Source organism: Tiliqua scincoides, chromosome 1 (genome assembly GCF_035046505.1).
Source record: "Tiliqua scincoides isolate rTilSci1 chromosome 1, rTilSci1.hap2, whole genome shotgun sequence".
Lineage (NCBI taxonomy): Eukaryota > Metazoa > Chordata > Lepidosauria > Squamata > Scincidae > Tiliqua > Tiliqua scincoides.
Genome location: NC_089821.1, coordinates 295,132,793 through 295,158,512, shown reverse-complemented (window position 1 = coordinate 295,158,512; position 25,720 = coordinate 295,132,793). Strand labels below are relative to the sequence as shown.

Genomic DNA, 25,720 nt, shown 5'->3' with positions numbered 1-25,720 from the left:
CTCCCAGGCAAGTGTGGCAGGGCTGCAGCCTTACTTCCGAGTAGACGGTCATAGGGCCGGCCAATGCACTCCTGCCTGCGGGGCAGGCCCCCCCCCCCCGCAACTTTCCTGGCTCTTCCCCGCAGTCCTGCTGGGCTGACCCACCCCTCCCCCTCCAGACCACGTGCCCCGGCAGCTACTGCGCATGCCCTGCTCTCCCTCGCTCGCTCCTCCTCCCCGCCGCCCCCCCCGCCCGCCCGAACGAGTCTGGCCAGAGCCTTGGATCAAAATGGCGGCCGCGGCGGCGGCCGGAGTAGACCGAGGAGGGGGTCGTGGCGAGAGCCGCTGAGTTCTCAGCCCTGGCGGGGGGCTATGGCGCTTCCGGCGAGGCGGCTGGTGGCTTGCGTGGTGAGTGGGGGTGGGAAAGGCAGGAGGGAGAGTGAGCAGCCCCCCTTCTCCCCTCGCCGACCCCCAGCACTGTGGGGCACCAGGACCCCCCCACTGCCTCCCCTCTCCCTGGAGTGCTTGGCTCGCAGAGACTCCCTCAGTCCCCCCTCCTTCCTCGGGACCCACCACAAGGTGCTGGGGCGACCCACACTGACGGGGTTCCTGGGGTAGGGGCTTCAGGGGTGTCTTCCTCTCTTGGGGGCTACCTGCCCACTTCTTAGCCCCCCCCTTTCCCCCTTGCACTTGTGGGAAGCAGGAGCAGCACCCGCCCTTCTGCTTGTTTTTTGTGCCACTTGGGTGACATGGGTGCCACTTGGTTTCACTGGGTGCCACCCTTCACCCCCCCCCACACCCCAAATCCTCCTCAGCACTTGCCTCTCCACTTTGTACCAACCTGAGGACTGACTTTGTCACCCTTTTCCCAAGCCTGTCCTCTCCCCACCCCTGGCCATGTTGCCCCCTTTCCCATGCCCACCCTGTCCTCATGCGTCCCAAGCCTGTCCTCTCCTTTGCCACCACTGGCCATGTTATGCCCCTTTTCCCACCCACCCAGTCCCTTGTTATGCCCATCCTTGTTACTACGTCCTTTGCCTTGGGGGTACAGAGTGCTTTGGGGTTCGGACCTGGGTTCAAGTTATACTTGCAGCGACTTCTCCTTGACTTCATGGAGCTGGCGTGCCAGAGGAAAAGTGAGAGCTGTCTCCTTCCCAAAAGGGTGCGCAGTGATCTTATAAAGTGTTCCATTCACTGTTAGGGAGGTATATGATAGTATTGATAATGTGGCACAGGAAGAGCCCTTGTTCTGAGTGAGGATGTCAGGGCAGACAAAGGTTCAAGCTGTGGGTCTGTGTTGGAGTGCAAGAAGTGTGACTTGCAATGGTCTTGTATACTGAATGAGTACATCAGGCTGCCGCCGCCGCCAATCGTATCCATGTGCTCTGTTCTTTGTGATTTCACTTAGCAAGCCATTACTTCTCAGTCATTTTTTCACCTGCAAACCAGAACATGCACTGTTCTGCCTTGTGGAAAATAAAAAATACATTGCAGAGTGTTCAGTGCTTGATTCAGTTTTTACTTTGAAACTGATTTGCACCAATTACATCCCTGGCAGGGGTAGCTAATTTCCCAGGGGAATCCTCTGGGTTTGGTTTTTTTTCCTGTTCATGTGGTACCTTAATGGTTTTGCAAGCAAGGAGCTCTGTGGTTATAACTATTCATTCTTGAACATGGTCTGGGTATTCCCTTCCCAGAAAGACTCACCTTGTGTATTTGCCTGAGTAAGTTTAGATGATAGTGCAAGACTGGTCTGTTCAAATGTGTATCTGGTTGCTGATGAGGATGGATGAGGATGGATGATGATTTTGGATGGATGAGGAATGTTCATCTCTTATTTTATGTAACACTTGTCAGTTTTATGTTTGTAAGCTGCCTTAGGCAGTGCTGGTTAAAAATTTGAGTAGCAGTTGAATCAATAGACAGTTCAGTAGAGAGGAACTGCTAAGTTAAGTAGCGAGAAATCATTTAGTATGCACTACATAGTAATCAATTGTAGTCCAAAGTGTAATGTTCGCATGGGGAAAACTTTATTTACTGCTGGTCAGTGGGAGATCTGCCATTCTTCTTCAGCCAATTGGGTACCTTCGAGTCCCTTTGGCCATTCCCTATTAACACCATCCTGTTGATTGCTGAAAATTTCCCTTGACTTAATTTGACCTGGTATTCTCATCTTTCTTTGCTGAGCTACAGTGTACATGGCAGTGCAGTGCTGCAGGTCCAATTGTTTCAGGATCTTTGGCTTCAGCTAATTTTTCATGTGAGATGCATTGTAGCCCATGTCTCAGGACAATTTTTCTATTGACAAGTACACTTCATCTATGAATCAATCTCATGTTTGTTCACAAGGTGAGTGTTATGTGATCATGTAATCACAATATCTTCCTGTAACCAAGATTTCAGGGAGAGGTTCTCATTTTGTACAGACTTTTTCATTTGTATCAAAAGAAAGCTGTCCCCGAGATTCTCCAGAATGAAAAGCAATACAGGAAAGCAAGCTATTAACCTGTCAGTTTCCAGGAGAACTGGGATACAGAAATGTAAACTGTAGAGGCCTTTGGAATGGGAGATGGTGATAGTTTGTTTCTCTTGTACCAGATATTTGGGTGTAACTTTTTATTTTATTTTCAGGGTATGTGGTGACTAACATGATAATCATTAGCACTTTTCATTGCCACCTATATTGAAAACAATTGCCAGATTTTATTCATTATTAAAAAAAAACCTATATGAAGTACACATTCCTCTATTTTGTCTGCAATTCTTATTTCTTTTGCAGTGCAGATTTATTAGTAGTAATTATGCATATGATATGGAAAGTTTTAAGGTATATATTTTAGAATGTTGATATATTTAATTTAAAAGTACTTAGTTTGAACTTGAATTCTGAGCAAACCTAAATTCTCTCATCACCTTCCACTGAGCAATCAAGTCTACTTAGAAGTAAGTCCTATTGTGTTCAATTGGTCCTACTCCCAGGAAAGTGAGGTTAGAATTGCAACCTAAGTCTGTTTTAAAATGGAAATAATCTTTTATTTTTATTTAGTAACTTTTTTTCCTTTGAAGTTTTTATTTGTTAACTTAGACCAGTGGTTCACAAACTGGTGGGTCACGACCCATCAGCCAGGGAAGCACTTGCCCTGTCCGTTTAAGGGGCCAGGAGGGGGGGAAGGCAGCAAAGGACCCCCAGGATCATGCTGCTACAGGGGATGGAAGGGTTTTTTTTTACTCACCAGCCTTCAGTGCTGCAATCCTGGGGGTTCTTTGGGGTCCAGGAAGCCCTCTGCGGGGCTTGCATGATCTCCATACATGTAAGAATAGAAAAAATAGGCACCTCTAGTTTTCATTGAAAAACCAGAAGTGCCCATTTTTTCTATTTTTAACATGTTTGGAGGTGCAGTGAGCCCTGTGGAGGGCCCCCCAGAACTTCAAGGACTCTGATGCTGGAGGCTGGTGACTAAAAAAATCCTCCGCCCATCCTTGGCAGCAGTATGATCCTGGTGATTGCATTGCTGGTATAGTCCCTCCCCTGCGTACATTTACATTGCTCTCAACTCCCTTGTAGGAGTTTGGGTAGCACTGACCTAGACTATGATTGTTTCCTAGGTGGGAATTCAGTGCCATAAACCCATTTGTGACAGTGTCACTTGTGGTACTGGTTGCCCTGCTGCCTGGGGCCACAGCATGAAATGCTGCCCCCTTAAGAAGAGCCCCGCTGGATCAGGCCAAGGGCCCATCTAGTCCAGCTTCCTGTATCTCACAGTGGCCCACCAAATGCCTGAGGGAGCACACAAGACAACAGACACAACCTGCGTGCTGGTGCCCTCCCCTGCAACTGGCAATCAGAGGCAGTCTACCTCTACCTTGTAACCCATAATGAACTTTTCCTCCAGAAATTTGTCCAGTTCTCTCTTAAAGGCATCCAGTCAAGATGCCATCACTACATGCTCTGGCAAGGACTTTCACAAACTAATTACACGCTGGGTAAAGAAATATTTTCTTCTGTCTGTCCTAACTCTCCCAACACTCAACTTTAATGGATGTCCCCTGGTTCTGGTGTTATGTGAGAGGGAAAATAACATCTCTTTATCCACTCTGTCCATCCCCTGCATGATTTTGTATGTCTCAATCATGTCCCCCCTCAGACGCCTGTTTTCTAGACTGAAGAGGCCCAAACGTTGTAGCCTTTCCTCATAGGGAAGGTGCCCCAGCCCAGTAATCATTTTGGTTGCTCTCTTTTGCGCCTTATCCTTTTTGATATGCGGCGACCAGAACTGGACGCAATACTCCAGGTGTGGACTTAGCATCGATTTGTACAACAACATTACAATAGTAGCTCTTATTCTCAATGCCTTTCCTAATGATCCCAAGCATGGAATTGGCCTTCTTCACTGCCACCACACATTGGGTCGGCACTTTCATCGAGCTGTTCACAAGGACCCCAAGATCTCTCTCCTGATCTGTCTCAGACAACTCAGAACCCATTAACCTATATGTAAAGTTTGTTTCTTTGCCCCAATGTGCATGACTTTACACTTCTTCCCGGTGCTTCCCAGTAGCGCTTGACAGAAGCAGCGACTGAGGCTCCTCCTCCTCCTCACCAGCCAACAAGCATTGAGGATTGGGGCTCTTCTGTCTGCGGATGAGCCTCTTTTTTCATGGGCTGGCCAAGACCACGCTGTTGGAGTCTGGTCAGGCAGTGTGTCTGCTTCAGGCCGGGAGAGGAACCACCTCCTGGACAACAACCCCCTGCTGGCTCACTCTCTCTCCACCTGGGGGCAAGTACACTATCATAGTGTACTGTACTAAGGCGAAGCAAGAGTGTTCTGCTCCAGAAAGCATTTAATGAACTCACCACAATGTCCTGATTCAAACTAACGTCTTCACCATGGTTTAGATTATCCTGAATTTGCTGTAGTGATCCTTGGATTCATGTGTTTCTCCCCTCAGTGTGAGATAAGGAGAGTGAAAGTGTTTGCTTTTTCTTTAAGTGAAAGTGTTTGCTTTCTATATTTGAACACAAGGAGCTGCAGTTTCTTATAGTTAGAATAAACTAGGACTGTGTTTCTCAAAGCTTGCTCTAAGGAGCCCTGAGACCCCCCTGTCTAGGGCTCCATGATCATGTCATAAATGGCTGCCATCTGTTTTGCACTGTGCCACTCTGAACACGGGTGAAAACCCTGGTCTTTGTGCCTGCACTGGTGGGTCTTTCTGAGTGTAAAGGGCTCTGGAGACTGAAAAGTTTGAGCATCACTGAACTAGGATATCAGATCCTGGTGGTGAAGGGACTGGGATAACAATCCTGAAGCTCACTGCAGCTCATTCACAATCTAGGCCAGGGGTGTCAAACTCATTTCATTCATTGGGCTAAATAGCATTCATGGTACCTAGTGAGTGCTGAAAGTGATATGATTAATCAGGAACTGTTGTCTTTATGCAGTGATGACCAGAAATAAGCATTTTTTTTCATTTAGGAACTCATTGGCTGCAAATGACAGAAGAGAAAATATGCAAATCTTGATTATATTTTTGAGATATGTGAGAGCCCGAATACCATACAGGCCACCCTTTTAGCAGCATCACTTCTGCTGAGGTGATCCTTTGCAGCTCAGCAGCTGATAGTGGTGTTGGGAGAGCCCAATTTGTCATGGGGGCCGGATACGGCCACAGACTTCGTATTTGACATCCTTGATCTAAAACATAGTTGAGACCTGCGATTTTCACTCTTTTTTCTCTCATATGGCACACTGACAAGGCACTAAAATTGTCAAGGAATATCATCAGTTTTTTGACAATTGACAAGGCACATTGTGTTGCGGGTGGGGAGCTCACATCCCTGATGGCCCTACTTAATAAATGACCCTCCCCAAAATCGCACATTACATTTGCAGATCATTCATGGCAGACCATTCACCACACACTTGCAGACCATTCACAGTGTGCTGCAGCACAGTGGGTGAAACTGGCTGGTTTACACGGTTGTCTGAATTACGCCATTGGCTGAATTCAGATGTTGTGTCAGATCATGGTTTGGCAAGTGGGAGTCCTCTGGTATTCTGTCCCTTCCACTTTCTCCTCTACTTCCTGGTTTTTGCTAGTTTAAGTGTCATGGGAAACTGTAGTTAGCAAAAATCTGGAAAGGAGAGAAGTGTGAGTATGTAAGCCCACAGGGTGTTTCTCATCACCTCAACTGCTGGTCCATCTAGCCCAGTGATGTCTACAGGTGCAATCCTAACCCCTTATGTCAGTGCTTTCCAGCACTGGCATAAGGGCAATGCAGCTCCGAGATAAGGGAACAAACATTCCCTTACTTTGAGGAGGCCTCCGGGAGTGACACCCAATTGCAGGATGCAGCACACATCCCATTGGCACTGATACGCCAGTGCTGGAAAGCACTGACATAAGGGGTTAGGATTGCGCCCTACATTGAGTGACAGCAGTTCTCAGAAATCTCTTGCAGGGCCTTTCTCTATTCCTGCTACTTGTTCCTGGAGATACCAGGAGCTGGAACACCAGTTTGGCATTGTTTCTGGATTGGGTGATTATATGCTCTGAAGCTGTTACAGAAATGGGCAACTTGTTCAGTGTGGCAAGTTGCATCATATGTGAATTAGGGTATTTGTTATGGGGCCCAGTCATTTATTTAAAGTGCATTCCCACCTCAGAACTACATGTAGCCTATTGGCTAAAAGTTGCACTTACCTAGTCACATGCAAATTTGTTTTGCAAATGAAAAAACAAGCTACATGCATTGTATAATAGGAGTGGAGTTAAAGTGTTGATCTCACTGAATTGAATGGAGTACATGAGGTAGTGAATGAAGCATCTAGAAATTATGAGCAACTTTTAGACTACAGAGAAGTAAGCAAACAGAACATTACTTTAGGTCAGTGGTTCCTAACCTTTAGGAACTCACGGACCACTGGGGTAAAAATTGGAGTCTCCATGGACCATATGTGTTTGTGGGCGGGGCCTGTCCCCCACCCTCTCTGGTGGTCTGTCCCCCAAGCGCTCTCCCATAGACTATCAGAGAGGATGGAAAATGGACTGCCCACAGCCACTGCTGACACTTCAGTAGTTGTGGGCAGTCAGTTCTCTGCCCTTGTTGATGGTCTGTGGGAGGGTGATCGCTTCCAGTGCCTCACCAAGAAAGCAAAGGTGATTTCTTTTTCTGAGACCTCGCAGACCACTTCTCAGGGTCTCATGGACCACAGGTTGGGAACCAGTGTTTAAGGTGATAGAGAGCTTGCTTGACATATAGGAAAGTGGAAAAATGCCAAATTGAAATAAATGTATATTGTACCTTCCTCTTTAATGTATCTAACTGCCATCATGTAAGCATTTTTGACTGTCCAAAATGCTTTAAAAATTCTTATTCTCCCAGCCTCTCTGTGCCATAGGTTAAGTTGAAAGATAACAGTTTGCTAAGGGTCCACACATTGCATTGTGTAAACCCAGGTTTGCAATAGAGCAGCTGCAATACACTGTTGAGTGTGTGATCTTGGTTTCACGATGAATGTATGATGATATGCTTGTAATATTCATACTTTGCTTTTTTAAGTGTGCACCCAGGAATGTAACAAGTGAACTGACCCTGAGGATCTGTGGCTGATGTATGATTAGAACAGGACTCTCCCGTATCCACCCAGTATGCTGATTTAGGTTGATGACTCAGATCAACTTTTAATGTTTGGTTTCTTCCCTCTCTCTCTCCCCCTTCTTGATTTGATAGCACCGGAACTATCTAGGTTCATGGTGGTGATATCTATTAAATGAGCTACCTTATATCTTCAGATTACATTGCTAGTTTTTTTAAAATCTGGTTTAAAGTTTAATAGTGATATAAGTAATTCTAGACACTTTTGAAAAATCCTATGAGAATACATGCACAGACATGCTGCTGTACTGTTTGGAGCCTGCTTAAGAGTCTGTTTTGCAATTCAATGTATAGAAGTAGATGCAGTACTTAGTGAGATAGCAGTTGGTGCTTCAAGTTAAATTTAGTTGTGGATGGTAAGAACATAAGAACAGACCCACTGGATCAGGCCATAGGCCCATCTAGTCCAGCTTCCTGTATCTCACAGCGGCCCACCAAATGCCCAGGGAGCACACCAGATAACAGGAGACCTCATCCTGGTGCCCTCCCCTGCATCTGGCATTCTGACGTAACCCATTTCTAAAATCAGGAGGTTGCGCATACACATCATGGCTTGTACCCCATAATGGATTTTTCCTCCAGAAACTTGTCCAATCCCCTTTTAAAGGTGTCTAGGCTAGACGCCAGCACCACATCCTGTGGCAAGGAGTTCCACAGACCAACCACACGCTGAGTAAAGAAATATTTTCTTTTGTCTGTCCTAACCCGCCCAACACTCAATTTTAGTGGATGTCCCCTGGTTCTGGTATTATGTGAGAGTGTAAAGAGCATCTCCCTATCCACTCTGTCCATTCCCTGCATAATTTTGTATGTCTCAATCATGTCCCCCCTCAAGCGTCTCCTTTCTAGGCTGAAGAGGCCCAAACGCCGTAGCCTTTCCTCATAAGGAAGGTGCCCCAGCCCCGTAATCATCTTAGTCGCTCTCTTTTGCACCTTTTCCATTTCCACTATGTCTTTTTTGAGATGCGGCAACCAGAACTGGACACAATACTCCAGGTGTGGCCTTACCATAGATTTGTACAACGGCATTATAATACTAGCCGTTTTGTTCTCAATACCCTTCCTAATATAATTTCCGGCCTATAATTTCCCGGGTCCCCCCCTCTTTTCCTTTTTAAAAATAGGCGTGACATTTGCTATCCTCCAATCTTCTGGCACCATGGCCGTTTTGAGGGACAAGTTGCATACCTTGTCTAGCTACTGGAAGGAACTGGCAATGTTATTGCCAGTTAGTTCCAGATTGGGAGGCCAAATGCAATGCAACCAATATTGGTAAGAGGCTCAGGATGGATGGGAGGGCTTTGCCTGCAGAGTGGAGCCTCCTCCTCCTGCTTGTCTTGTAGCATTGCTGGTTTTGCTGCCGATAGCTGAAGTCTGGGGGGCCCATGCATACCACTGAACACCACTTCAGAGTACTACTGGCGGCATGAATACCACTGGCTGAGAAACACAACCTTAGAATGATTAAAGAAGTCACCTAGTAAAGATGTTTTGACTGCTTTTGTGACTGCATTTGCACCAGTGTTTCCACTGGAATTGTTCTTGTTAGCCTTCTCCAAATATTGAGTTTCCTTTGGGTTCTTTCTTAAACCCGTGCTGCTTTCTCTGCATGTACAGAAGTCCTTCATTTTTAGTACCAGATATATGTAAATGACTCCAAACCGTATATCTTAGAGCTTTCCTCCTCCATCCATTTCTTCATCTCCATCTGCTCAATCTTTTGCTTCTTGGATATCTCATCATCTTTATAAACCTAGCATGCAAGAATGAACTTGTCTTCCTTTTCTCTAGCCTTCCTTTCCACTTGGTGCCTGTTGACTTTCATATGATTCAGGCATAAAGCCTTGGCGTTACTTTTGATTCTTTCCTTTGCTGCCACGAGTCTTCTCTCTGAATGCTATGATTATCAGTTCCTCTGCTCAAGCTCTGTTTCATGTTCTGGCTAGTTCCTCTCTTGCCTACTTTTTCTTTGACTTTTCTTTATCTTGCTTCTGTTCTCTCACCTTTCTGCAAAACTCCTGCTGCCAAAACTATTCATCCTTCTCATCATTCAGGCTACATAATGCCCCTGTTCAATTCATTTCACAGGCTCTTTGTCTCTTTGATCTAGCACAAATTCCTTTTCCTTTCTTCCTAGGTTCTGCTCAACCTTGCCTCACTCCTGGTTTTTATTCTTGTCTTATGACCCTGTTTTACCAAATTCCTGTTCCAAGCGTTGCCTATAGAACTTATACCCACTTTAAGCTATTTAGTTCCCCTTCTTTCTCCAATGCATTGTGTAAACCCACAACAATGGCCCTAGTTCTACACTGTAGCACTGCTGAACCCCACCCACAGGGTAGTTTGCCTATTAAACCTGCAGAAGTCCTCCTTTCTCCCCTCTCACGCCACTGTGGCAGTACCTTGGTTCTCAGTAACTCTTAGGCTTGACAACCACACAACAGTCTCCATTTAGTCAGTCTGTCAGTCAGTCCTCTTTCTTCCAAGTTTTTTCCTTCAGCTCTCTGTCTCTCTAACCTATAACCACAAACTTTCCTTGCTCCATGTGCTGCTTTTATCCTTGAAGACCTCATTGCTTTAGTGGCTGCAGCTGTGCAGCACACCCACTGCTAAAAGCCTAGGTTTTAACCCTGTGCTTCCCAAGCCTGTCTGGACAAGGGGCCTCTGTTGACATCACATGCTATCTCTTTGAGGAATCCTGTGCATTTCTACTACAAACCCTCACTCTTCCAGTTGTCACTTACCCAGCCCTTCTCCAAATCTTTTCTCCTTTCAAATAACACTGGCTCATTCTCTTTAGCTGTCCCTTATGGCCTAGATCTCCCTTCCAGACCATCTACTTCTATCACTCTCTCTCCAGATCTTCAAAACTTGCCTCTTCCATGAAGTATTTGGCTTTTGCCCCTGGCATCTGTCTTTTTATTATATAAGAAAATTTCTTCCATGTTGAGAAGAATAATGAAATCCTTCTCGGCAGTTGAATATTCCAGTAAGTTGGCATGAATAAAAGACTTGTCACTGCCAAACTCAAAAGTTCAAAATAATAAATCCAATTCTCAAATTAGTGAACTGAACTTGGGAATAATGACATTTGTAAATTAGGAGTTTTGTGTTTGAATTCTAAATTTTTACTGATAAGTTGATCTTGTTTTGAGCTCCACCCCCACTCAAAAGGAAAGAGTTTCTCTTGCTTCTAGAAAAGACATGGAGATGGCCATATAGAAGAAACGTTGATCTGCATGAACTAATGTTAAATGCATTGTGAATGTGAATTGAAGTTTCAAACTTATCATGCCTTAATTAACTAGGTAATGTAGCTTAGCTAGCTCTGAGCATCTTATTTTAGACTTCAGCGCTTGTTAATGGGATGGGCGGTGCTGTCGTACTTGAACGATTAGCTGACTTACCATGAATTATAATATAGGGAATTTGTTGTACATGCACAACATATTTTCAGTACATGATAGTCTGTTAAAGCTAGCTAGCATGCAATATAAAGCTCTTACTACAGTATAAAGCTCGATAACATTCTCTCTTTGGAATATTACATAATTATTGAAGATTTTTACAATTTCTGAACTCTAAGTGAAACTTTCCCATTACATTACACCCAACTCCCTAATCCTGATGAACTGTATACAGTCATTAATTTATTATAGCCTCTACCCTCCTTTCTGTTACTAACAATCTAAGTGTTCAAAATAGTTGTGTGACACATTAGCTCATTTTTAATCTGTTATAAGTTGTTGTTCTGCAGCCATCTTGAGTATCATGTTTTATCAGCGCCATAGGTTGCTTACCACAAAACTGGGGCAGAGCCATGCCTGTTGACATTATTTTCTTGATTGTAGTTTTGCTGTTATCTGTGGTCTGTGCTACTTTTCCCCTGTTATGGCATGACCCTTTTACCCCAGTGCCTTTCTTCCCCTGCTAACAGTAGTACTGACAAAAGTGTGCTATCCTATTTAAGAATATTAGAGTCTTTCTCTTGCCTCTACCTCCAAGTATTTGAGAAGGGTTCAACATTTAAAATGTTGGTAGGATCATAGTGCTTGTTAGGGCCTCTGTCTTCTTAATGAATTGCTAACTTTGTGTTTTAGAATCTGACCCTTGCAGAGTCCATTGCAACTGTCACTGGACTTGGTCACAGTAGCCCACTGAACTGTAATTGTGAGGAATGGACATAACTGTCCCTGCCATTTGTTTCAGGATTTCAGAAAGTAGAGGTACTTGCAAGTGTCAGATTTTTTTAAACTAATATATTAAAGATCTGCAGTTGGTTTCCTTTCTTTAAAATCGCTCTACAGAGAATGCAGGCAGACAGAATGAGATGTGTTTGTCAAAATAGTCTAGTCTCTCGGCTGTGTGTCTCTAAAGTAGTTCTGACAGGTTGTTGTAGAGCTGAATGCTGTTTGATCATAATTTGCCATGTTTAGTTAATAAGTTGGGAGTCCTGGGTGTCTCTAGGGTTCTCAGTTGTTGAGCTTTTTCCTCCAAGTGTCCTTTATTTGTCTATAAAGTTGCTCTGTGTAAGGAAGAGAATTTTTCAAAGTGACAGGGTTTGTGCTTGTAGACTGTGCATGCCCAGGCACAGTCTGTTAACTAACATCCTATTTAAGTTTTTCTCACTGTCCCTTATTTTAAAAAATAGCTTCTAGATTGCAACTTGTATATGTTCAAGTAACAATATTAGAACCAATATTGATATGCATCTCTGTTTCTGTGTTTCATCCTCACAGTTGTTGCTTTGTACCATCTATGTACATGTTTTATAAAGTACTGTAAGTATGAAAGAAGGTCACTGTGCTATGGGACTTAATCTAAATTTCAGCAGTATTTCGGACAGGGGGGAAAATGGTGCTAAGGAGATGAATGCAGTTGCACATATGTATTTAGTTGCTTTGCCTGCCTGAGGTAACCAAGTATATCTGACTGAATTCTTTTGTTGTACATGGAAATAATACAGAATAATTCTTAATACAACTGCATTGGGAAAATGAATGTTTTCATAACCCATTGGTCATTCTCATACAATGAAATTGTCTGCTTTGCATTCCTGTCCAACCAGGTTTCAGTGGCTTTTGCTGCCTATCAGTTTAGCCTCTAACTCAGTGATTTTCAACCTTTTTCGTCTCATGGCACACTGACAAGGTACTAAAATTGTCAAGGCACATCATCTGTTTTTTGACAATTGACAAGGCACACCATACTGTTGGTGGGGGGCTCACATCCCCATTGGTCCTATTAACAAATCACCGTCCCCCAAACTCTCGCAGCACACTGGCAGACCATTCGCTGCACATTAGTGTGCCATGGTTCTGGTTGAAAATGGCTGCTCTAACCTTTGACTTGGCAACTTTGCAGCTCTAAATGATAGGTGAGAAGTTTTCCTTTTGGAGAGAAGAGTTTCAGATTATTTTAAGAACAGTCTTCATGTGGTGAGTGAGATGTCAGCAGTGGAAAACAAAGCAGTTTTGTTCTGGTGGTCATCATTACTGATTCAGTTAAATGAGATGAGTTTACCTATAATTAGTTTTTAAAGACAAGAAACTGTCCTCTCAGACAGAACAATCCATGAAGAGTTAATTTGTGGCTTCTATGAATGGAATGTTGCTGTTATGTGTAGCACATACTCTGGGCAGAACATTGTGATAGGAGATAAAGGGTTTTTTAACTGGGAATATTCATTTCCAATTCTTGTCAAACTGACATTTAATAGTCCTTTATGAAATCTCTGTAGCTATAGAGGAGAAAAGCGATGGCATCCAGAAAATGAATAATTAGCCTCAAATAAGCTGTGGAATCCTTGAGGACCTGTTTTTTGACCAGTGTTTTAAGTTACTCACAGATGAACTGGGTTTGGGCTAAGGAGTGAGATAAACCAAGTTGTAATGACAACAGATTTTTTTTCAGGACTGTGAAGTCTGAAAGAGCCCTAAAAAGATCTTAGTAATGGGACGAATGCGTAACAGAATAGCAAATGAACTTCAATGTAAGTGATGCTTATACTACTCCAATGGGGCCTATTTGACTGACTGAGGAAAAGCAGGTTCAGCTTTTTAGTTAGGAAGAAAAAAAGAACACAACTAATGGAGCTATGTTAATTCATAATATTACGCACTTCTGTGGGGAAAAGGAGTCTATTGACCATCTCTCCACAGTAGATCTTTCTTCCAGTGAAATCAATTACCAGTTGCTTTTTTTTTTTTTTGCATAAATTCCTGCAAATTTCACAGAATGGAAGAAGAGTGACTTGAAAAAAAAAACCCTGAAAAAGTAAACAGAATAGCTATTCTGTTAAGTTTAGCTGGTGATTGAGTGTTGGCATGCTGTGAAAATAAAAGATCAGAGTAGAAGCACCACAAGGTAAAGGAAATCGCCCTCTGCAAGATGACAGGAATTTCTTGCATTCTTCTTAGTAATTAGTTTTGAATGTTATTCCCAAGTAGATTTGCATAAGATGGTAGCCTTAATGAACTACATGTGGTCTCTCAGATAGCCCTTGGAGAAGATGATGGACTGCATGTTAATATATGCCCCTGGACAAATATGGTAGTCCCTTGGTATCCTTGCGGGTTCAGTTCCCCCCCCCCCATGGATACCGATATCTGTAGATACTGGGATCACCTTTTAAAAATGTTTTTAAAAGAGTAAAAATCAATAAGAAAATAGTCTTCCCTACCTTTGTTGCAAAACTGTACAATTTGTAGGGCTACAGGGTAGTCTTCTGAGCTCCTGGACGCTATTCTAGGGCTAATCAGGGTCAAGGGAGGTAGTCGCATGACCCAGAAGGGGCTTCTGGTTGTGCAAAATACTGCTCTGCAAATGCTGGCCAGAGGATAAGGTGCATCCCCTGTATCTTGTTTGGCTCCAATAGGCTTCATGTTAGCTGTGTTCCTTTAGAAAAAGTTACAAAAGCAGCAACTGAGTGAGCACTTCTACTGAGGACATCACTGGTCCTGTTATAGGAGATATTCTGAAGCTTCACTTCCCCATAACTATACCACTGGGCTTCCACGGATTGTATTGAGTTCTTTGTTTAATGGACAGCGGTTGATAGAGAAGGCAGTATCCTGCCAAAATTGATTAATTGGAAAGACCATTGATTAATTGGAAAGGGTTAACTTTGTGTTTTTTCTCCTGTTGAAATCAGTGGGCCTGAGATGCTTAGTTTTTGCTAAATCATACTTTTTGATACAAAAGGATACACTACATTTTCATTTTGCATAACATGCCACCACAATATGTAGTGCATTTTGAAGTCCATGTTAAATAGAAACTTGCTTTACAGAGCTTACTTAGAGCCCAATCCTGTGCTCCGTGGCATGGCTTCGTGCCACCGAGCACTGTTGCAAACGTGCCATAAGGCATGTTTGCAAGCCTCTCCGCTGGGCTCCCGCCTGTGCTAGCCCAGTGCTGGCCGATACTGGGCTAGCACGGGGTGGTCAGCCAGCCTCCGTAGCTCGGCGGTTTCATGGACCGTTGAGCCGTGGCTCGGTAAGCGGGGGTGGGGAGGGGGAGGCCAGCAGGGGTGGAGAGAGGGCAGGTGGAGGCGTGACGTAGTCAGGGGGGCAGGATGGAGGCATGCTGGCGGGAGGGAGGCGGGTAAGCAGAGCTCCGCTCCGCAGGATCCAAGGCATTTGTGGAGGGCTCCGCACCCTACACGAGTGCCTTTACTATTGCGGGGCTGCTTCCCTTACCTGGGAGAAGGGGACAAAAGCTACCTGCGGTAGCCTAGGGCATGCAGGATCTGGTGGTGGTAATTCTTGGTGCCGCCAAGCCTGGGAGCCCCGGGCAGCTCAGGATTGGGCTGTTAGTTGTTGTCCCCCTCCTCTTTCAGGATAAGGAGGAATCATTTAAGAATTCTAGGGGAGGCTTCCAGCTGGACATCTAGAAAACATTATTTTCCTTGAGGGGAGAAGAAATTAAACAAAAATCAAGTTAATGGTCTAACTAAATTAGTTGCTTCTTTTTTTTCTCTTAACACTGAACATAAAATTAGTTTCCAAGACATTACTCTAAAAGAACATATCAGGAGATGTTCATGTATACCTTAGTATTGCAGCACTTCCTGAGATGTAACACAGTGATCTCATTTGTCATACCGTTTTCTAAAACAAAGTTGAGGTCATCTGTGAAAGTTGATGAGCAATTCAAATTCGGTAACACTGCAATGTGTACTGTCAACTGTTAAACCACATGTCCCCACCCAACTAATAACAAATGCATGTGGAAAGAACCTAAAAGGGAAAGTTAACACACTGAAGTAACAAGGTATTTTAATAGAATCATTATTCAGACAATTTAATCCTGCACCCCAGCACATTTTGAGAGTGTTATATGCAAGCCTGTTATATAGCTTATACATGTCACCTTTGCAGTCTGAAAGTGTATGAAAGCCAAAATATTGTCTTTGGATTTCAACATTGTAAGCTCTTCTTAGTGAAAGTGACAAACTGGCTATTTTATGTGCCCCGGAGAAAGTACTTGATTCTTCCTCTACGTTTCTTGCAGCACACAACTAGCCATTCTTGTGTAGCTTTTGGAGTAAAATGAGCAACCAGCTATAGAATGGTGTGTCTTGTTCACTTCTGCTGTTTGCTTGCAGGAGCTTGTAAGCCTGGGTGAGGGGAGACCAATGTAATTACTACTTTAGTGTGTCTGCACATCTCTCTGCAGTCATGTAAATTCTAAAATAAGTGACAGTTTGTGATTTACTTACTTGAAATATGATCAAAATAGCAAACAACCTAGTGGCTCTGGATTGCATTCAGCTTTAAGAAAATTGACAGGTTTGAATTTACTTATATTTTTAGAAGGAGTCAGTCATCCAGAAGTTGAAACCCAGAAAACGATGCACTGCTAAACCTAAGGTCTTTCAGCTGTAGTTCTGCCTATGATTTGGGCTTGATTGAGTCATAGTTTCTTCTGTGATTTGTTCAGACTATTTTTGAGGGCTGATCTGTGTGAGCAAACTTCATATGAGCTCAGGGCGATTAGGGATGATTAGCAGCAATTTCTATGATTTTGGAGACTGGGAAATCTCTCTCTCTGTATATAAAAATGAATGTCCTGACTGACTCATCAATGCCGAGCCCAAACCCCTGGACCTAGAAACATGAAATTTGGAGAGTATAATCCTTCCATGACGCAAGGACCCACTAAGAAGGAATTTTTAGAAATTTGACCCCTAAGGGGATGAAAAGGGGTTAAAATGTGTTTTCACGGATTCCTTGGTATCTCTTAGGCCCAATGAGAGATCAACTTGGTTTTTGCTTACAAAGGTTACTCATACAAATGCTTAAAAACATATTTCAGGATTTTGCCCTAATCAACCCCTGTAGCAGCAAATCTAAATTCAGGGGTGAATTATAGACCCATTCCTATTACTTAGGCCTGGCTGGCTTTTTCCCTAGTGTTACTGCCTGAAAGAGGCCTGTGGCCTACATGGCAACTGAGGCCAGGTTGACCCTTTTAACTTAACTCTTTTAAAGTCAGTATGGCAAGAGGCAGTAACAGAAAAATAGCAGTCATTTTAGTGTTTGAACAGTAAAATGAAGTGTGTTTCTGGCTCAGTGCAAAGTTCTGCTACCCTCGCATTTTGTCAAACCTTTTCCTGAGAAATTAAATTTTTTAAAAAATCCAATGGAACCATGACTTTCAATAGTTGCTTGATATGAGATAATTGAAATTGTACTAAATTTCAATTATTCATTGCAATCAAAGAAGTTTATTGGAGTCGAAATGGATTTAAAGTAAAATGCCATAGCAAAGCACAGGTATCACTCTAGTATCTTAAAAAATTTCAGGAGCTGTTGTTGGCTCAGTAGAGTGATGCCATTTACACATTTCTTGTATGTGAAATTGTAGGTACCTTGGATGGTGAAGAGTAATTGTGATCAAGGAATATAATACAGTACCTGAATTGACCCTTAGTTGTGCATTAACCTGGTTAGGTAGTCATAGTTTCTCCTCATCATGGGCTCCCAAACTTCCCCTGCCTTCTCCTTTAGCATGCAAAGGTGAAGAAAATTGAAAACGTGTAGTTGTTTTTTTGAGCTAATTGCAGTATCTTGTTATATCCAATGCTCATCCTAAAGCTGAACATCTGCATGACCACACAGCTAGAACTGGAGTCCTGGGCAGCTTCTTTCACAGAACTTAAAAGCTTAATGATGGTATCTCCCTGAGCATTCTGGAGCTGCCTCAATATAGCTCCATTAGGACTCTGCACAGTCCTTGTAATTTTTACAAGGAACATTGTTTGAATCCAAACTTGGAGAACCATGATTTGTTAACAAACCTGGATGTTGAACCAGGATTTGATTCTAGATTGTTTTAACAAATCACAGCTCTCTCAGTTTGGATTTAATGGGCATTTGTATTTCAGCCAATGAACTTTATAATTAATGACCTGTAAAGAGGACTCTGGGCCTTTTATGTTAATGGAATGATGTTAAAGAAGATATTGAGATGATTGAAAGACCAGTTAATGGAGATAAATGTAACAATATAGCCAGGTTTTTAAAAAATCATAGAATCTTATATCAGAAAACTGTGATGGATGTTCCCTCTTTATGTCAGTTACTTAATACTACTTCAGTAACAAAGGAACTCTTTATTCCTTGGATGCCAGATAAAAGGCAATATTGAATATTAGCATGCTGTGTTAATCTGGTCAGGAAGCTAATACTACTAATATAGTCCAGCCAGTGTTTGCAATGCAGTATGCAAGTCTGCAGATTAAGCACAGTTCTGCCTCAGACTAAATATCCAACTGTTTTTAAAATAAAAATGAGATGTTTTTGAGGGAGGTCATAGAAGAATCAAAGCCTTAGTGCAGTAGGTCTGACTGTGGCCCATAATCACCTCCATAGAGCTTAAATCAGTTTCCTGTGGCACCTGTGCCCCCTGTAGGCCACTCCCCCAGTGTTTGGGCATGTTTGCCCAGCAAAAGACAAGGGGCTGGAAAAAGGCAAGGGGAGGGGATAGGAAGATTTGTAGTATTGGTATAATGGCTATGTGCAACACACTAGAAAAACAGGACATGTGTGTTTGTTTTGTAATTGTCTTAGTGATGATAAACAGTAAGCATACAGTAACAAAAAAATAGTATTTCTGTTCCCATTCCACACTACTATATTTGAAATGCATCTGTCTAATGCTAGTTCATTAATTAAAAGGCTGCACATGTACTCTGAATAGTTGGCTTCTTTACTACGTTGCTGAGAATGCCATCTTTGGAAGAAAATGGTAACTTCAAATTGTTCGGCTGCAGAATATGCGTTTCTTGTTTTCCATCTTGTCATTTTATCTCTTAAGTTCTGGTGGAAAATGATATGAAAATGCTGGTGTTGGGAGGAAACTGGTATACAAAAGCATGGCTGTTACCCAAAGCCCAGTTTGCACACAGAGATTTTGTTGAATCAGAGATCTGGGTCTAGGGACTGTTGGCTATAAGCCCAGATGTCTCAGATTATTACCAGTTGCTTTTGACATTCTAAAGTTGTGAAAAGTGGTGGGAACTTACAAGTAAATTTGAGATGCTGGTTGTATTGCAAGTATAGGTCCTGACTAGTTACAGTTCGTGTTTCTCTCATAAATCCACATCCCAGATAAAGTTTCATATTGTTTGTCTTACAACAACTTAAAACAACTTCAGGCGCTATTGTATTGTGTAAGCAACAATTAGTTTGGGAGGAATCAGCACTTGCTGATTTTTTTTTAAAAAACCCAAACAGTGTAAGTGGTTTAAAATGTTGAATATATAACTTAGTTCTTATATATCAGTTGGAATATATTAATTGCCTTATGTCCTCCTCCCAAATGCTAAAGAAGACTAACTTTTTAATAAGGATGCCAGACCTTTAGAAATATTTCCTATTCCTAGGCACTGTGTTTAAATTTTTTTTTTTTTCTGCACTGGACCAAATGAATGTTCTGAATTACTAAGTGCTGTCATTGCATTTTTGGGTGACCAGGCACCATGTGACCTTTTCACTAACCGATAACTTTAGAAATGTGAATTTCAGATTTGGAGGTGAAGGCAATTTGGAGATAAATGGATACACAGAAAATGTATATGCTTATCTGCTCATACTTGTGCATCAAGGGGTTATTTGAGCTGTGGTTTCTGTTAAGCTGTTCTCTGGCAAGAGTTGCCTGCTTCATGTTAGAAAGCCAGTTGCACATCTCAGAATACATTTGTGGGCAAGTGAATAACAGTAGTGGCACAACATCCAGAGAAACTGGTGAACTCCTTTCATGGAAGTTTCTCTCCTTTTATCACAGAAGTTAATAGGTGTGGCTAATGTGGCAATTGACTATTTAAATGTTCTAGTGATTAGTGAAGACAACAGTGTTAACAACCAATGTTAACTTCTAAATTAGGGTCACCTTGACCTAACCCAGCAAGGCAATTATAATTTGACCCAGAGTTAAATGTACAGTTTATACTGCTGTTGCTATAATTTGGGTTTTCAAGACTCACTGCAGTAAGGGAGGGAAACAAACATACAAGGAAGAACATGAGGCCCTAAAGCCAGTAGATTTCATAGATTTTTGCCCCATAGAATCCTGTGGGGTTCTAGGTGGGGTGACTCAGTATGGGATCCTCTGTTGCTAGTTGAGGATCCATGCTAAGTTCTGCCTTTGTCCTTCCACCCACTTGAGGAGATGGCAGCTAGTTGGAGGGCTGTTGGTAGTTCCTAGATCAGTGGTTCTTAACCTTTAGGAGCCCACGGGCTACTGAGGGAAAAACTGGAATTGTGGACCACTTGCAACCCCCTGCACACAAAAATTACAATTAAATTTGGTAGTCCATTGAGAACAGCTCAGCGAGACACTGGAAGTGCTGGCTGCGGGTGGTCCATTCTCCACCCTCTCTGGTGGTCCATGAGAAAGTGTCTTGCCAAGCAAGCGCTTCCCCACAGGCTACCAAAGAGGACAGAGAATGAACTGTCCACAGCTGCAGCTGACACTTCAGTGCTGGCTGCTGGCAGTTCATTCTCTGCCCGCTTTGGTTGTCCATGGAAGAGTGCTCCATGGCAAGAGTCTGGAAGTGCAGACTGAGACTGTGGGTGTCCATTCTCTGGTGTTCTGTGGGGGAGCGCACACTCAGAGAGATGCTGGAAGTGATAGAAGGTGACCATCTTTTTTCCAGGACCTCTTGGACCACTTCTCAGTGTCTCATGGACCACCTGTGGTCCACGGACCACAGATTGGGAATCACTGTCCTAGATTGAGCTTAATTCAAATGGAATTAATGGAAAAATCCATTACGGGGTACAAGCCGTGATGTGTATGCGCAACCTCCTGATTTTAGAAATGGGTTATGTCAGAAAGCCGGATGCAAGGGAGGGCACCAGGATGAGGTCTCTTGTTATCTGGTGTGCTCCCTGGGGCATTTGGTGGGCCGCTGTGAGATACAGGAAGCTGGACTAGTTGGGCCTATGGCCTGATCCAGTGGGGCTGTTCTTATGTTCTTAATCATATGGTTGTGATGGAGATGTGAAAATCTTCCTTTGTTGTTTTTACCAGACTCGGAAGGAGGTGGCTATGGTTGCAAGACAATTCTGTTCTAGCAGGTTTTGAAGTTGGGAAACTTCATCTGAACTTTGGAGTTGTGAAAATTCAATTTGAGTAAATAAGTCTACATTCAGATTTGAAGTGCTGAACATTAGTCAATTAAGGGGGGTGATTACATGGCTAAATGCAAGTGTGGCATTGCTAGCCTGTGGATCTGGGGCTTCTTGCCATCAGTTCTTTTCCAGCTTCAAGCAGGGGGTTGAAGGCCCCTTCTGACTATAGGGTTAATCCCCACATTACTGGGTCAGACCAAGTACATGTGTGTGAATGGGTGTTTCCTATATGCTTTGTGTTAGAATATAAACAATATGATGACAATAGTAAAGAATGGCCGAGTAAAAGCAATAGCAAACAGATTTTGCTACATTGTGTAACAAGACACTAGTATCTGTTACAAGGTCAATATTTTTTGTGGGTTTTGATTATTTCCTTTTATGTTCTGTGGGTAGAGGTGTTTGTTTCTGGTAAGATAGTTTTCAGCCCCAGTCTTACTGAATACAGTGGGCTTACTTCTGAGTAAAATAGCACCATTTTCAGAACACATCTAGCTATGAGGAAAGGTTTGCATTCATTGCCTTGTGTGCAAGAGCCTATATGCTGCTGTAGAATATTACAGTGCATTTTGTGGGCTTAAATACTGTGGCTAAGCTGCATGGTCTCCTAACCACATGCATCTCTATGCTATGAGGATTATCTGGGTTTAAAACCATTTTGACTTCTTATGCATTCGTAGCAGTAAACCAGCACAACTGGAACTTGGAATTTCTTCCAATATCTCATTCCCAATTTTTCCCAGAATGTTTAAGAGCATTTGCATTGACATATATTTGGTCCAAGTTAATCAACAATAGTAAAAGCCAACTTGCTTGCTGTCCTTGTTTATTCAATATTATTATTAAGTACATATACACACATTGCTTTTCAACAAAGTTAACAATATGGTAAAAGTAGCATAACAATTGCAAACTTGTTAACGAGCTTTGTTCTTACTGAAAAAGGTGTGGTGTGAGACTACAGTATTTATACTTGGGTTGATAGTAACAATTGGTTGTTGTTGTACAGAAATGGAGGCAAAGAACCTGCCTGAATTGTGTCTGAAGTCTTACCATGGATTATGGAATTGTGCGCTGATGAAACAGCAAGTGGAATGCCTGAGTGATTGATTGAAGAAAATGGGTGCTAATGCTTCGAACTACCCTCATTCGTGTTCCCCAAGGGTAGGGGGAAATTCTCAGGCACAGCAGACATTCATTGGTAAGTTTCTATTACTTTTTCATTGAGTTTTAGATTTTAATTGTCCAGGCCTTTGGTAGTCTCGAATTTGTTCTCTGTTAATGCATATCGCAAAATACAAAGTCTGGTTTTGTTTGATAACTTGATAGATCCAAAATTTACAGTGAGTAGTAGCAGTCCATGTTTAACTAACAATGCTATGAAGGTTTAATCAATTTGCACTATAACAATATATTGACTAATTTTCTGGGTTTTTTCCCCTCCTCCCACTTCTAGGTTTACAATAGCTACACAATTGAGTTGTATAGTATAGATCAGTGATTCTCAATGTTTGAGGGAGCTTTACTCCCTCAGTAAGTTCTTATGGGGGAGGGGCTAGGGCAGCAACATGATCGCCAGGATCGCATCGCTGAGGGAGGGTGAGGGGGGTGCTTGTGACTTACAATATGTAGGCAGGGCTACAGGAGGTTCAGGGAGCCTTGCGCAGCCCTCCCCAAGGCTTGGAATGTTCGGCAACAGCAGGAGCATACCGCCTCCTGCAAAACGGAAGTACTTTGCGCCTGCTTTTGCCGACCACTCCAAGCCTCGGGGACACTATGAAGGACTTCGCAGGGCTCCCTGCACCTCCTGAAGCCTGCTGCAGCCCTGCCTACATAATGTAAGTCACAAGCGCCCCCCCATATGGACGCGATCCTGGGGATTGCTTCCCTGCCTCTCCCCTTCCTCTGCCCCTTAAAGGGACAGGGGAACCTTTACACGAACTGGTGGTTCACGACCCACCAGTTTGAGAACCACTGGTATAGATATATTAGATCTGGATTCAAATTCCCACTCTGCCATGAAGTTCATTAGGTGGTCTTATTCCCTTCATAGGGTTTAAACACATGGTTAGAGGCAGGGATGTACTGGAGTCTTTGCACCCGTGTTGCGAGGTGAGTCGCTGACACCCCTGACTTGACTCTACTCACAAGTCATAATGGGCAGCTATCATGACTTGACCTTAGCAGCTTATAGTCATTTTTTACTTGAGTCTGAGCTATTATAAGAAACAAGTCACAGTGTGAGTCAGGTGCAACTTCACAGAAAAAACAGAGGTGCTGGTGGGGTGTATGTGTCTTTTCTTTATGTGTTCTTTTCTTTTAACACTGCTCTGATGTTCCCATCCTATATACAGTCAGCGAAATCCTTCAACCTCCATTTTCACTTAATTTATGTGAACAAAACTGCTTTGTTATTTGAATGAGTGTAGCAGTGCAGAAAAGCTATTTGTTTCATACAAACCCCAGCAACAACAACCCCCCCCCCGTTCATATCACAACTCCATATTCTGCCTTCAGAAGGAGTACTGAGCAGCAAGCCATGAACCAACGGGGGCATCTGAGCTCGGCAAGATGGGAGGGGATGGACAGATCATTAAGAGAGCTGATTCCCTCGTGTCCTCCTAGCTACCCCCTCCTCCTTCTGGTTCCTCCCCCAGCCTTGTGGAACTAAAAATTAAAAAACAAAAAACCCAACCTTAAGCCTCCTCCCCTCCAACCCCTTGCCCCCACTTCCTGGAGCCAGCCTACCCTGCTCCCACCATGTCTGCTTCTGCTGGCCAAGCTAAATGCTGGCCAATCTAAATGCTGGCCTGATTGACAAATTAAAGATCAATAAGTCACCGGGCCCGGATGGCATCCACCCAAGAGTTATTAAGGAACTGAAGAATGAAGTTACTGATTTCTTGAGTAAAATATGCAACTTGTCCCTTGAAATGGCCATGGTTCCAGAAGATTGGAAGATAGCAAATGTCACACCGATCTTTAAAAAGGGAAGGAGAGGGGACCCGAGTAGTTATAGGCCAGTCAACCCAATGTCTGTACCAGGTAAGATGGTGGTATGCCTCATCAAAGACAGAATCTCAAAACACATAGACGAACAAGCCTTGCTGAGGGAGAATCAGCATGGATTCTGTAAGGGTAAGTCTTGCCTCATGAACCTTTTAGAATTCTTTGTAAAGGTCAACAGGCATGTGGATGCAGGAGAACCTGTGGATATTATATATCTGGACTTTCAGAAGGCGTTTGACACGGTCCCTCACCAAAGGCTACTGAGGAAACTCTACAGTCAGGGAATTAGAGGGCAGGTCCTTTCCTGGATTAGGAACTGGTTGAGGTCCAGGAAGCAGAGAGTGGGTGTCAATGGGCAAATTTCACAATGGAGAGAGGTGGAAAGCGGAGTGCTCCAAGGATCTGTCCTGGGACCTGTACTTTTCAACCTGTTAATAAATGACCTGGAGGCGGGCTAAGCAGCAAGGTGGCTAAGTTTGCAGATGCCACCAAACTTTTCTGAGTGGTGAAGACCAGAAGAGATTGTGAAGAGCTCCAGAAGGATCTCTCCAAACTGGGAGACTAGGCAGCAAAATGGCAGATGTGTTGCAATGTAAGTAAGTGTAAAGTCATGCACATTGGGGCAAAGAATCAAAACTTTACATCTAGGCTAATGGGTTCTGAGCTGTCTGAGACAGATCAGGAGAGAGATCTTGGGTCCTTGTGGACAGGTCAATGAAAGTGTCGACCCAATGTGCAGTGCCGGTGAAGAGGGCTAATTCCATCCTTGGGATTATTAGGAAAGGCATTGAGAATAAGGCAGCTAATATTGTGATGCCATTGTACAAATCGATGGTAAGGCCACACCTGAAGTACTTTGTCCAGTTCTGGTCACCACATCTCAAAAAGGATATATCGGAGGTGGAAAGTGTGAAGGAGAGAGCAACCAAAATGATTACTGGGCAGGGGCACCTTCCCTATGAGGAAAGGCTACAGTGTTTGGGCCTTTTCAGTCTGGAAAAGAGGAGCCTGAGGGAAGACATGATTGAGACATACAAAATCATGCAGGGGATGGACAGAGTGGATAGAGAGATGCTCTTTTCCCTCTCGCATAACACCAGAACCAGGGGACATCCATTAAAGTTGAGTGTTGGGAGAGTTAGGACAGACAGAAGAAAATATTTCTTTACCCAGTGTGTAATTAGTTTGTGGAACTCTTTGCCACAGGAAGTAGTGATGGCATCTTGCATTTAAGAGGGGATTGGACACATTTCTGGAGAAGTTCATTACAGGTTACAAGTCATAGTAGGTGTGTGCAAGCTCTTGGTTTTAGAGGCAGGCTGCCTCTGATTGCCAGAGCAGGGGAGGGCACCGGGACGCAGGTTATGTCTGTTGTCTTGTGTGTTCCCTGGGGCATTTGGTGAGCCACTGTGAGATACAGGAAGCTGGACTAGAT

At 43.3% G+C, this 25,720-nt stretch overlaps 1 protein-coding gene across 1 annotated transcript in view; it reads left to right on the top strand.

Moving 5' to 3' along the window:
- The first annotated feature begins 302 nt into the window (after positions 1–302).
- The window catches only part of BTBD7 (BTB domain containing 7), an 83,184-nt gene continuing 57,766 nt past the window's right edge, over positions 303–25,720 (top strand). The window contains exons 1-2 of the mRNA XM_066612200.1: positions 303–387; positions 22,286–22,477. Coding sequence (XP_066468297.1) covers positions 22,396–22,477 — 82 coding nt within the window. The 5' untranslated portion in view covers positions 303–387; positions 22,286–22,395. The remainder of the gene's footprint in view (positions 388–22,285; positions 22,478–25,720) is intronic.